This window comes from Apteryx rowi, unplaced genomic scaffold (assembly GCF_003343035.1).
Source record: "Apteryx rowi isolate R43461 unplaced genomic scaffold, aptRow1 scaffold_37, whole genome shotgun sequence".
Taxonomy (NCBI): Eukaryota; Metazoa; Chordata; class Aves; order Apterygiformes; family Apterygidae; genus Apteryx; species Apteryx rowi.
This window is the reverse complement of record NW_020450196.1, coordinates 1,042,078-1,055,936: the sequence shown is the minus strand read 5'-3', so window position 1 is coordinate 1,055,936 and position 13,859 is coordinate 1,042,078. Positions and strand designations below refer to the sequence as shown.

The following is a 13,859-nucleotide window of genomic DNA, read 5'->3' as shown; positions in this document are numbered from 1 at the left end:
AAAAGGTTGTCTTTATAATGTTTACACCTGATTAGATTGACTGCAAATGTAATAAACTGACAATTCTATTCATTCTTCTCTCATTGTAAAATAAATAGAATTTTGGACATTATTTTATTATTTTCTTACTATATAAAGCCAGTTTAGTATAAATTTGCCCAAGAAAATCAGGCTGCATAATACTGCGTAACATTCTTAATCTTAAACAATAAAATATTTAGTAGTAAAATTCTGCAGAAAGAAAATTTAAAAAATAACAAAAATGTTTACTTAGTGTAGGTATTCAAATTCTAGTGTAAAATCTTAACAGTGCTCAAATTATAATGAATTATTACTGAAACATTCAACTTGCAAACCTGGACAAGAGAGCAACTGCAGAAGAATTAAACAGCATAACAAAATAGTAATGTCCATACTGTAAAATAAGAGATTCTAACTGAATTGTGCTTATGCGATTCTTACTAGATAATTTTGAATTGGTGTACTGAACTTTACAATAAAGCAAATAATATATATACTATAGCCCAAAATTATAAATTTATTTTTTCTCCTATTCTGCTTATTGCTTATGTATTTTCCAGAAAGGCTAACTCAGAAAAGAGGTCTTAACACAGACCTTTAACAACATAGTTACTAGTAGGAAGAAATCTTCAYTGATGACTGTGGTGCAAATTCAATACTTTTCTAAAGGCCATATACTGACCTCAGTCCCTCCAGGCAACTCCCACTGATACTGATGAATGTTCCAGGCACAGAGCAAAGGAAATGCACAGACCTAACAGTCTTACTAGAAAGCAAGTTCAGTGAGGGAATGCAGGGGGATCAATTTTCTTAATGAGGTGATCCCTAAGGTGGAAAAAAAMCAGAGCAACCCTTAGATCCTCAATGTTAGAGGCTAACCAGAGAAGCAATGCAAGGAAAACAGTGCGACAGAACTTAAAGAGCTGCTTTCAAAATGCTAGACAGAGTTGCATAAAATGTTTCTTGGTGATAAATAATTGTAATATACAAGTTTGTGATTTTAAAAAATATTACTGAGACAATAAAACAAACACACCAACTTTTATGGGCAGACAGAAAAGAGACATTTAAGGTGAAATAGCTGAAGTGGAGGTAGAGTAGTAATGCAGTCTTATTCACAGAAAAGAAATGTAGAAGGAAGCTTTGTATTTCATAGGTCCTGTCCCTAACAGGATTCTCCATATTTGACCCTCCTGCTATATTAAGAAGGCAGCTGCTGGGAAGAAGCCTAAGGCTATCTCTTTGCATATACCTGAATTTCCTGCAAAATACAGTACAACCTTTAAACAAAGAAAGCACAAAGGGCCAGCTCCAGAGCAAGTCTTCAGTTGGCTGAAACCTTTGAAGACTATCTGTCTAAAAAAGTTATCATTACTGGAAGTTACATTACAGAGAAGGAAATGAGCATATTACACTACTTATCTGCAAAATAATGGAACACAAACACAAATACAGGACAAAACTGTCTAACCTGTAATCCTTTGTGATAAGAAAATACATAATCTCTTTTGACTGAGAATAGGGCAGATGGCAATACTAATTTATATTTAATTCTTAGCAACTCTACAGATTATTTAGGTGCTCAGAACATACAGAGTATGGCAACTTTAAAAAAACTAAAACATTAAATTAATGAATTATGAATTTTAGACTCTAATTCAGAAAGGAGCTTGTCTTTAATGTGCTAAACTTGATTAATAAAAATTTTCTATTAAGTTACATGCTAATAAGTAATCAACCATTATACTTTATTTAGAGAACAGCCTTTAAGTTAATAGGACAATGCACAGAAATGCCTTTTCTTGCCAAAGTGACAAATAAGTTTCTGTGAATCAACAGTATCCCAAAGAGCATCCAAATCTCAACAGCCCTTCCAGCTCAAAATCTCAGAGAATTAAAAAAAAATCCAAACCTATTAACTTGTTTTTACAGTGACTGTAATCTATTCTATTTATTCTTGCAGTTCTATTTGGGGAGCATCAAAATGACTTGCTCTTCCTCATGGAAATTAAACTATTTAACCTTTCTATAAGTTATAACACTGAAATCATTTGCAGAAACTGCTAACTATAAAACTGACTTGCAAAGTGTGTGCAAATAAAAGGAATTGTATAAATAATTGAAATGATTCTCCAGGGAAAATATGTGGCTATAAATGTCTGAAGAGGAAAAGCAACAAAAAGCAGCAAATTCTGCACCACTTTCACCACACCAGAGAGCCTGCTCAGGAAAAATATCTACTTCTAACAAAACTAACAGAACAGTCCCACCCTCCATCAAAATCTAATTTAGCTGGATGTGACTGGTTAGCAAAGTTTTCCACACTTTCTAAACACAACGTATGTATGTAATTTATAATAATTTAAACAAAATCATAGCAAAAACAGATCCTCCAAACCTTTCCATCATTTTTTGTGGGTGCTATCAAAGCACCTGGATGAGGTTCTTTTCTCACTTAGGCTGTCATAAATCAATGGCAGTTTCACTAATCTCAACAGAATATACTTAACGAAGAGTAAATGAGAACAGAATCTAGTCAAGGTATCTTCTCTAAAGCACGTATTTAAGACTATTTTGAGGCATATATGTAGCAAGTCACATGATTTAACATATACTGCACTTGAAACCTGAAATACATAAAAAGTTATTAATAATTTATATGACACTTTCCCATAAATTAAAGCTTAAAAAGACACTGTTTTTATTACACGTACTAACAAACAACCCTAAAAGGAAGTAAATATACATATAAATATGCATAGAGCCTGCCAGCAGGAAGAAAAGGATTTTATTGGAATTAAGACATGCTTGTATTAAGAGTAAAAATTGTATCTGCTATGGAAGCCTGTTTAGCATATGTGTAAAAATCTCTCTACAAAGACATGGGAATTCGAGTTAGCAATTTAACTCATCTAATAAAAAAAAAGTGGTGTAGAAGGGTTGCTCAGTTATAGTTGACCTTGAAATGTAATTGGCTACCTTGGGTGTCTCTATAGTACATGCCATTAAGAAGATAAAAATAAATGGGATTAAAATCTGAACTGATAAAGCTAAGAAATTAAGCAGTACTCCTTTAATAAACCTACTTTATGAAAGTATGTGAATACCAAGATATCTCCTTACTGATTCCTATGAAAGCATAGATAAGTTTCAAAATAAGTTATCAAAAGTAAAAATGTCTGATATTTTCTTCTATTTTTCCCCTTCTTTCCTGTTYGAAAACTATGAATGAAGACTTCAAGGCAAGTTCTTCATTTATCTTCTACTCCTTGATCAGTCTGATATTCATCTGAAATATCACTTTTACACCACCATATTCTCCAGCTTTGTAAATATGTTTAGTCTAGACTGACGCTATTTTGTAATTTAAGATGAAATACATTTCTTCTGTATAACACCCCTTTTCTCCCTGCTTATGTACTATTTAAGACTTTACAGGCTTATCAAACTGTAAGAACACTACGTCTTGAAAAGGTCTAGGTGAAGATGAGATTGTTTTACTTTACTGCAAAATAACAGCCACAAAAAACTATTTTAAATCACAAAAAAAGGATTACCCAAGAGGAAATGTCTAGCAGTTAAAACATCAGGGCAAAGCACAAACTGCTTCTGTCTACCACATAAGCCACGAATAAAGTGGGATTCTAGTAAACTGGAAAAAAAAGCTTATGACAAAGACTTTTTATTAAACTTCAAAAAAACATGTGATGTGGTAGAGCACAAAATAAAAAACTTTCTTCTATCCCTTGGTATCAAAGTAGTTTGTGTCAGACTACAGTTTGGATTTAGGAAGTTTGTGTTCAGCACACATTTCAAACTCTTTTTTGGGTTGTTTTACACAGACACTGTGAAAAGCAGTGAGGAAAAACTGAGGGGGGATGATGATTTAGGAATTATGAATTATAAAATCATATCTCCTTGATATAAAGATCAAGGAGCACCAGATGATGAACATGTGTTGTTATACTACCACAACTGATCTTTGTTCCTTCCTTGATATAATCACGTATACAGACTTTTACAACCATATGTGATTTTATGCTAACCCTGGTAGTAAGCATCACAAAGGAATTAAAGAGATACCAGTCAACCTTCTCATCCTTAAACGGAAGTTACTACTAGCTTGAATTGCTGCAGTTACCATAGGGCAATTATGTGACAACAAACCTACGATTTCCATTTGGTTCAAAACTCTTCCATGGAAAGAATTGAGAACTATGGAGTAATACATTTAGAAAAATCAAGTCAGTATATCTGTAAGTGGTAAAAGTACGTTTCAACTTTAAGGCTTATTTTATCCACTTGTTTAGATTTCAACCTACCACAGCAGCTAGATTACTACATCACATCATATCTTTACAGGGTTCACTGAGTTATACTCAAGCAAGTGCTTTAGACTAAATCATGGTGTTCCAACAAGCAACAACTGCTAGAGGGGCTGCAAAAATAAGGCATGTTGGTGTACTCTCACATTCTCAAAAACTTGTATCAAGACTTTAATTAATAAAAGTCATAAGCTATGAAATCTAATTCAGTAACCTGTAATCCATTAATATATTTCTTTAAAACTCCATCCTATATTCTGAATGTTAACAATTTACTTCTTGTTTGATCACCACTGAACAAACACAAAGGAATATTTATATATAAAGTATGATATGGGTGAGCAACACATAAAAAGCAGACTCTAACGAATATTTCAAATGATAACACTTGTTTCCTACTCCTTCTCTTCTATACAAACCTAATATCCATTAAAAATTTTGAGCCAAGTATTTCCTAAACAAACTAAGCACAAGCCTAATGGCTTATATATACTCTAGTTAAATCTGAAACAAAAATGCAGCAGCATTAACAAGCGAAACACTTACTTAAATATTAGATAAGTTTAACCAAATCTTACATCAAAATGTGATGTCCACGGTTGGGGGATGGAGAGGGAGAAAGACCACAAAAAGCAACAGGTAAATTGGATACATCAATATCTTTCACCCTTAACGAGGTACATCATTTTTAGTAAATACCAATACCACTAAAAAATCTTCTTTATATTAATAAATCCATGATATTCTTTCAGCTTTTCCAACTGTATACCACTTCAGACTTTAACTCTTTGCTGCAATTCATCTTTTTTGATATCACTGTTATCAAAGATTTTGATAACAAATTCTTTTTCCTCATTATTCATCATGTCTGGGAAAAAGCCTAAATTCAGATTAAGGAGGACATCTTTTTCTGTTCATCCAGCACGTTCTGAACTGTGGCAAATGTATTCTCTAAACTGAGATTATATTCAGGAAACAGCTGATTCAGTTTTTAAAATATTCTAATAATCTCTATCAAAAAAATGATATTTCTGTATTTCTTCCCTTATTTTTCCTTTGGTCTGCAAACACCTCATGATATCTAAAGATTGTGTCTCTTATGTATCATGTAAACTCTGAATATTTCACAGATTACACATACCAGTGTACACAGACCACTCCCAATATCAAAAAAAGTAAATTATATCTTAAAGTTTCATCTTCAGAGTGTGCTCTTAGCACGTTAGCATCCCAGTGGATGTAGTACGCATTCATCTACTCTTACAGTATTATTTGCACAAGAACTGTGAGATTTGGCTCATTCACCAAAAGGTAAATTGCTGGTATCTATTGTAGAAGGATAATCATCTTACCTTTACAGTTTCACTTAAGATTTGGTTTTTGTCTGCTTCTTCACTGGAGTGAAGTTCTAGTTTGTTATTTAATTCCTGTAGCTGCTGGGCCTGTTCATTCAAAAGCATTTGTGCCCGATGCTCCCGATGTAACGCATGATTTAATTCTTCACATGCACTTTCAAACCTCTCGTTGGTGATCAATTTCTGATAAAGGAAATAAATTGTGTTTGATTGTAYAACCATATTTATCTGCTTATATGCTGGACCTTTAGAGTTCTACTTAATAACATGTAACATTCTAGTACAAAAGCATGAGCAAGATGAATATTCAGAAACATGAAGACAAGCCACTAAACACTGAATGGCAGATAATTTTATTCACAGTATTTTTTCAAGGAAGTATTCAGGCTACTGTAAACAGTATGTATTAATTATTCTATCCAAACCTAACACTGCAGGTTGTAAAGAATCATTACTAATGAAGAAAGAAATACGCATGTCCAGAACTGTAAAGGAATAAAACCTGTTAAGAACAAAACTGAAGACAACTAGATACACTTGTTCATATGAGTTAAAGAGCCATTCTACCAGCTATGAAGAGGAAGGAGAATATGCTTTTGATATGAGAAAGCAAAACTAGAGTACTTCATCTGTTTCAATCTGCTGATAAGAGGATATAAACACTTACTTAGCTGTGGACTGGCAGTCAATAGAAGAGGATGCAAAATAGTTTACACATAACAGGAATGGATACACAGAAAAAATAGTGGATTTAAAGCAAATAGTTTAGTTCATAGTTCATTTAACTGTTCTAAAGTTACATTTAGCTTTGAAGCTTCTATTTAAAATATTATCAAACTTGCATGCCTGAAAATTTGCCTCATCTGACCAACACAGTTGGAAAAAGAACACGATCTCTACCTAAAAGACTTGCCTTGCCAATATCCTTAAATCATCAAAATGACCTTATCATTGAGACATACTACATTTGTTCTGTTAAGCCCCTCTTTTCTTTAGCCTCCTTTCTCTTTTCTTAAGAGCACCAAATTTTCAAAAGAATATAGATGTTTTAATACCATGTATAAAGAGATATGAAATTATCTATTAAATATTCTGGGTTTGGAAGTGTTTTGATGGGGTCACAATGATAGGTCTACCACATAGCTCTCAGGATCAACTTGGGAAGGGCACAACTATAGAAAATACTGCTCATTCCAGGCTATGGCTATTTCAGATATACTGGGGCACCTGCAAAGCACAGATAGGAATATTTATCCATTCACTTTCTCAGATTGCTCAGATGTGACCAATTCTGAATGCAACCTATAGAAAATAAGTATAGGAGGAAAGGTGCCCAGTGGGTCTCCAGCATCCTAAAAAAGGGCAGGCTGCTCCCCTGCTATAGGGACTGAAGGCACATGATGAGGAACAAACCAACAATCTGGCAGAATGACACATTTGCGTACAGAGAACTCCATCCATAGAGCAGTGAGGATAATCCCTCAAGCACCATGTCCATCATCTGCTATACTGTGGCTTTAAGTGGTTAAGCAACCTTTTTCTAGTCTCTTTTCACACCTGACAGATGGTGCTATTTACAGGTTACCRCATCCATAGTGCTGAAGTAAACCCTTTAGCTCTAGCAAAGGGTAAGAGGGACTTGGTGCATATAGGCTATTAAGAATGTAGAAAGGAGATATTTTTCCATAAATTCCCTCCTACAAGTAAACTGAAAGCTACAGTAAAAGACTGATATTCAAGAATATCAGTGCAGGGTTCAAATATTACACTTATGCTTTATGAGCTTGTCACAAACCTATTTATTAAATCTCCACATTTTAGCTGACTTTACTCTTTTGAAGTAACATCTATAAATCCTTTGCTGGTATATAAATCACACCAGCATTTTCAACATATGGAAGAAAACCTGGGTTACTGAAGACCAAACATGTAATTTACACAGAATACCTTGCTGTGCAAATCAAAGAGAAACACCTGTGGAAAGAAGAATATTTTAAATACATCTGGCTTATAGTTCAGTGACACTTACAAGGCAAGTTTTCTGGAAAATTCTGTTAATAGTAGATTGGTTTTATACTTGTTTTTCTAAAGAACACAAATCAAAATATGTGTAAAAAGGTCTCTCCCATAAACAGTCTTTTCTAAACCAAATATACTTACAGATTGCTTAAACATATTTAATTGCTCTTGCAGGCTCTGGGCTTTGTCAGCTTCTTTTTTGATCTCATTCAAATTCCGTTTGAATTCTGCAAGTTCTAAGCGCAGTGAACGGCGTTCCACCTCTGCTGTATGAAGCCTTTGTGTAAACTCAAATATTTGCTTCTGCAAGGATGCTATGCTTTTCTGTTGGTAAACGGAAACAATTTTATGTGCTATAAAATGTGCTATTTTAGCAATAAAATCAATCACATTTAATACCCAAGCAAATGAGACAAAGCTGTCATTTGTCCTCTGTATCTCAAATACACACACAAATGCACAAACGTGAACCAGATTCATCTACTGTTGAGGGTTACTGAAAAATTTGTTCTCAAGGAAGTATCTGTTTTCAAGAAAGCTGCATGATAAAAGAGATATTCKGAGAGAAAAAAGTTTATCTTTTTGTTTCAGTTACTGGGGGAGGGCGCGGAATCTTTACTGAAAGACAGAACAGGAAGCAGGAGAAAGACAAAGAACCTTAACCTTTTAGTTAAAGAGAATAACAAGTTTGTTCTTATAAAGCACATACAATTCTGATAGGACTTAAAATATAATTCTTGGAATATATAAATTCTCTTTTCTTAAAATTCTTTACCATAGCAATAAAAGATAAGATCTATTCAGGGCCTATTGCTTCTGGGGTGTTGTAAATCAAGTTATGATTTTCTATATAGGACTTCAATGTAATTGACTCATACAGAATCTGAAATAAAATTAATGGTACTATCAAGAGAGCTCTACCATAATATTTATGCTGTCAACCTACTGTTTCCATGAAGCAGCACTATAAATATGCATACCATAATGGGTAGTCTGTCACATAATCCAGCTTTTAGGGCCTGTGCATTTATTTTGTGAAGTCCGCGAGCCAGCCTCTGTACCAAGGAGTCCTTCTCCACAAAAGTAAAGCTCCTGCTGCTGTCTAGTGGAACAGTCTCCATTATTACATTAAGCTTCTCCATAAGTTTTGAAAAAGAGTTTCGGGCTGCACTTACAAGCAAATGTCCAGAAAGCCAGGAATTTGGATCTTTAAAAAATAAGAACAAAAGAAAGAAACATTAAGTAGATTATTATTCTCGTTTGGAGGGWCAGGGAGAGGGGGAAGCAACAACAAGTAATGTCTCTCTAAATATACTATGTAGGAAATTTCCATTAAACTAGGTGTGGAAGAATGAGCTTATGGGACTTTCTCAGAGAATCTGGGACAAATTCTGTCTTCAGGAATGAACAAACTACTTCTATCAATCTTTGGATAGAAGGGGTAAGAAGGATTCTAAAGAATTGGATTTGGTTGTCAAAGAATAACTTTCCAGTTGTTTTCATATTCTCCTCCAATACTATATATTAAGTCCTTCTTGGATGTTCTAACTTTGTGATTCCCAAAACATGTACGACTCTGATGCAAGCTGAACGCAAGCCAGGTGACAGATGTCACATGTAACCACACAAGGTAAATCACCTTATTGTAATATTTACAACGCAAATTTCTGAGTATTTTCTGCCCTCCCCAATAGATGACTAAATCATTTGCTGTTCAAAACTAGTGAGGCTTGGTACCTTAATGCCATACTATTTATATTCTCAGACAAGAGAATATAATTTACCTTATTCCAAGGCAATTAAAATTTTACAGCTACAATTACTTATTTCCCCACAGGATTTTGGTAATCATCCTTCTCATATAATGGACTTAAGGCCCCAGCACACCCAACATGTCCTGCTTACTGCTAGATTCGTCAGGTCTGTAATTAATAATTGTGTTTAATGTTGATAAATAAAATTGTCAGTGCTCCTTCCACTAATTGGTATTCCAGATAACAGTTAATAGGTTTATTTATGCCTTAATAAAAGTCTTGTAATTTAGTTTTCCCTCTGCTAGGCAGGTCTTAATCTTTCATTACTTGTCTTATGATACTATCAGTGTAAGATGACAAGCATGGAAGAGCTTATTTACATTCAGTGTACAGCAGATCCCCTGTTGCTGTAGTGAATTAAAATATTTACTTAAAAGTATAAACAGAAAAAAAAAACATGATGGCTTTTTTAAGTGAAAAAATGTCTTTTTATACATTATAAAGATAAAGCCAAAGGTTCAAAGCAAACAAGATGGTTGCTATATTTAGATTAGCTTTGATTCCGATTATAAAGAATGTATCRTTTATATATATGAGACCCAATTTACCCCTAAGCAAGCAAAAAAAATTAGCACAGGATAAAGTCAAATTTTTTTTCTTCAGAGCCATCCTCCAACCTGGTTCCAAAACAACAGCCTACCTACCATTCCTGTGATCAGGAGGAATGCCATTTTTGACTTCATGCTCTCCACAACCCACTCTAGTAGTAAATCTTTCCTTTCTCTACATCAAAGATATGGCTCTTTCTATTCACCTCTAAAGCTAAAAATCTTGTCCAACATTTTCATCTTGCACTTCAGCTATCAAACATTCTTTGACACAAAAAAAATTATTCTCCTCATATCCAGAAGAAACTTCTACTCTAATGCTTTCTCCACTTGGACAAGGCTCATCCATTTTTCCTTATGTTGGTTTTCCTTTACTTACCATATCAAAAATAAACTATTTTTCATCATTTTAATTCATATCACAGCTTATCCTTTCTCTACCTATCTTTCAATTTCAAAGGCCAACTCTTTTCTCCAATCATGATGCCAATGTTAGTTTGAATGTTAAGTTAAATTAAAGTAAATTTCAAACTAGAACATTTGTACTGTCTTCCATGCAAGATTCCACCAAAATCTTCTTTAAACTCTTCTTTGCTATGATTTTTGGTAAATATCAGAGCAAGGAGACTGCCAATGAGCTATTTCTTCATTTTTCCTCCCATTACCATCTCATTAAACAGGAGACAGTCTGCCTGCCAAAAAGCATAGTCTTCCTGTTTTGTGGGTGTGCAGTACCTAGCATGGCAGATCCTTCTCTACATCTAGAACTCCCATTTTACCTATAATAAAAATAAATTAATAATGACAACAGTTTGGGGAATTGTGTTGTGGCATTCTGAAATGATCATTCCCCTTCACAATCAGGATTCCAGTTAATCAGTCTAGTTGCATTTTTAATATTTCCCCACAATTTAAGAAACTTTCTTGGGATGGGAAATAAAAAGCAAAGAATCACCTCTGTTTAATTTTTAATGAACAGTGGTTCTGAGTAAAACAGAAATCTGTTGATGGGAGTCATTGACTGCTTTGAAAGGTGAAATGAGAATAAAATGCAATTCCACAAGGAACTGTATCTACAACCAGTGAGAAGAGAATATACACTTTAAGCATAAACACTTTAAGTATCTGCCCACAAACAATCACGGGATTACAGTAAAAGCATTAAACGACATAAGAAATGACTTACATAAATATAGTCATATCGCAAGAAGCGATTAATTTTACATTAAACAAATGAAGAAAAAGACAATGACAAGTGATAAATCTTACTTCAGTGACAGATGAAGAAGGAATTCTAGTTTGCTTTGTTTTGGTGAAATAGAACAGTCAGCAAGAATGAACTCAGTATATTACACCAGACTAAACTGCTCATGCTAAGCTTCAAAGACTTTGTGTATGCTACAGCTGATGATACTTGTATTCAAACTTGATCTTTACTTTCTCTGACTTACTGCAACACAGCTTCTGTTAGAAAAAAGACTAAGCTTACCAAAAAATACACTTTAAAGAACTATTCAAGCTGAAGCTAAGAGATTATTCCAAGAAAATATGCCAGAATGTGAACCAAGCTACTAATGAGCAGAGGAAAGGGAAATGATCATGAATGTCAAAAGATATATGAAAAAGATGGTTTTTTAAATGTGCCAAGGAATGTGCCAGTCTCTTCCCTCTTACCTTAAAGCACAAGCCACAAGTCCCAGTGTTATCTGACTGATCTGGATTTGGTTCCTTTCAACTCCCTCAAATGTCTCCTCAGAACCTGGCCATCTTTAAAGTCCTTTCTTAAGACACTAAGCCATTCCATATCCTAGTGTCACATAGCAATGTCTTGTGCCTACTCTCTCCTGTGATCTGTAGTTCAATCTGAAGCCAGAACTGACATAATTTCAAGATCTGAAGAGAGCAGATGCCCCTCAGATTGCTTATTTACATTCAAAATTTTTTCAAAATCATTTAAGTGAATTTGTGAGTTGAACTCCTTCTTGAAATATGACTTACATAACATAAAAGAATACATATCTTTAATATGGCCTAACTATGCAACTCTTTTTTAAAATATATTCCTTCAAAGTCTCATCACTTGGTACTTCTGGAAATTTCACATCCAACTTTATTTATTAAAATTTGCTGAACCACAGGTTCTTAMGAAAGGTTGATCCCATGAGAAACAGAATCCCATGTAATACACCGGCAGTTAGATCTTGGGGTTCTGTGAAAATGACTTAAACAGAGAGGAGCTATGAAAGACTCGCCAGATTGCAGCCCTAACATTATCAGCATGGCTCTTGCTAATTCTGAGCATCAAAACTGTGCTGCAAATTTGAAATTTGGGCCCATCAGAAATCTCATATACTTCAATACGGGAAAAATATCATGGGGTTTGGAGTACAAAATCTAGTCATTTCAGCACCATGATACTGTTGTAAAGCTTATCTATGATTCTCTTTCAGTCTGCTGTTCTTGTTCAGCTGTCTATATACAGGAAAACTTGCAGTATCTTCTCTGTAAATATTTTGAAACACAGTTCAAACACTGTCTTGTATGGATGCAAATTTAAGTTACTGAAAAGAAAGATGACCAAGAAAAGAGTTTCTGAAACTGTAATTCAAAACACTTTTGATTCAATGGCTGACTTCTAGAACCAGCCTACTGTTCAGGCTTGAACTGTATCACCTTCTCACTGTCCTATAATTTCCCTTTATTCAGGTAAATTATGCTTCCTTTCTTTCAATATTCTTTATTCTGTGACAGAATTGTTTGCACTTCAAAATTATCAGGAAATAAAGAACAATTAAGGATGACAGCAGTGCAGAGGAACCAAGTAAGATCTTGCACCGGTCTTCACTGCAAAGAAGTGCTTCACTAAGTAAGATACTTAACAGCTGCGAATGAAAAGACGACATTGCCAGAGACTGGTATTAAAATTTTCCATAGGTATAGTAAAACTTCCATGTGAGGAGAGCCTGAGAAGATTAGGGATGTTAAAGTTAGACAGGAAACACAGTAGAGACATAAAATAAGGAATGCTATAGTGTGTGTAAATTTAGAGGTCTTTATTTCTCTCTCAAAAACAAGACAGCAAATAAAAAATGGTTTTTTAAACAGACAAAAAAATATTATCAAACACAATGGTCTTTCAGAAATCAGCAATTCCACGGCATTAGAAATAATTAGCCATTAATCTGATTAGTATGAATAACCAGGGTAGAAGAAAAAAAGGAGTTTTACATCATTCACAAAAAAGATTTCTGTGTCCAAATTAACTAGCAATACAGGACTGTCGGAGAAGGAACACTGAATGAGACAGACCTCTGATCTGCACCAACTCAGACACTCCCATCAAAAACAAACCACAGAGTAAAATAACTGGTGGATAGAGAAAACCTTGCTTCCAAGACAGTTATTCTTCATTCCTCTTCCCCTACTGACTTGAACATGACTTTAACCACAGCAAACATTGGAGAACAACTGTGGCAAGGCAGAAGTGGGCACATTTCAGCAGTCCAGATCTCCTTTGCAGGACTCTGATCCTGCAGATTCTCCAAGGCGACCTGAAACCCCAGCATGAATTAAAGATTGTCTGAAAGCAGCTAAAAACCACTGGAATGCACAGTGACAACACCTACATTCAGCTACAAAAAGAGAGAACTGACACTACACCTCTCCAAAAAGATCCTGGCTGCGTGACTGGCTTGCTGGCTCTGACAAAGTTAACATCATTAACACAAGGGTGAAAAAGTGTAAAGCAGCTGAAGAATTTCAGGTTTTCAGTAAGAC

The 13,859-nt window shown here is 34.5% G+C and overlaps 1 protein-coding gene across 13 annotated transcripts in view; it reads right to left on the bottom strand.

Annotated features, from left to right (window-relative positions):
• CCDC171 (coiled-coil domain containing 171) overlaps positions 1-13,859 on the bottom strand; it is a 155,507-nt gene that overhangs the window by 71,123 nt on the left and 70,525 nt on the right. For 12 of the 13 annotated variants that reach the window (XM_026073580.1, XM_026073576.1, XM_026073579.1 and 9 more), the window contains 3 exons: positions 8,701-8,927; positions 7,862-8,044; positions 5,699-5,884 (listed from right to left, as the gene is read on the bottom strand). In XM_026073580.1, the coding sequence (XP_025929365.1) occupies positions 5,699-5,884; positions 7,862-8,044; positions 8,701-8,927 (596 nt within the window). Of the gene's footprint in view, positions 1-712; positions 847-5,698; positions 5,885-7,861; positions 8,045-8,700; positions 8,928-13,859 lie in introns of those variants that run through there. The other variant, XM_026073585.1, reaches the window with a different exon arrangement.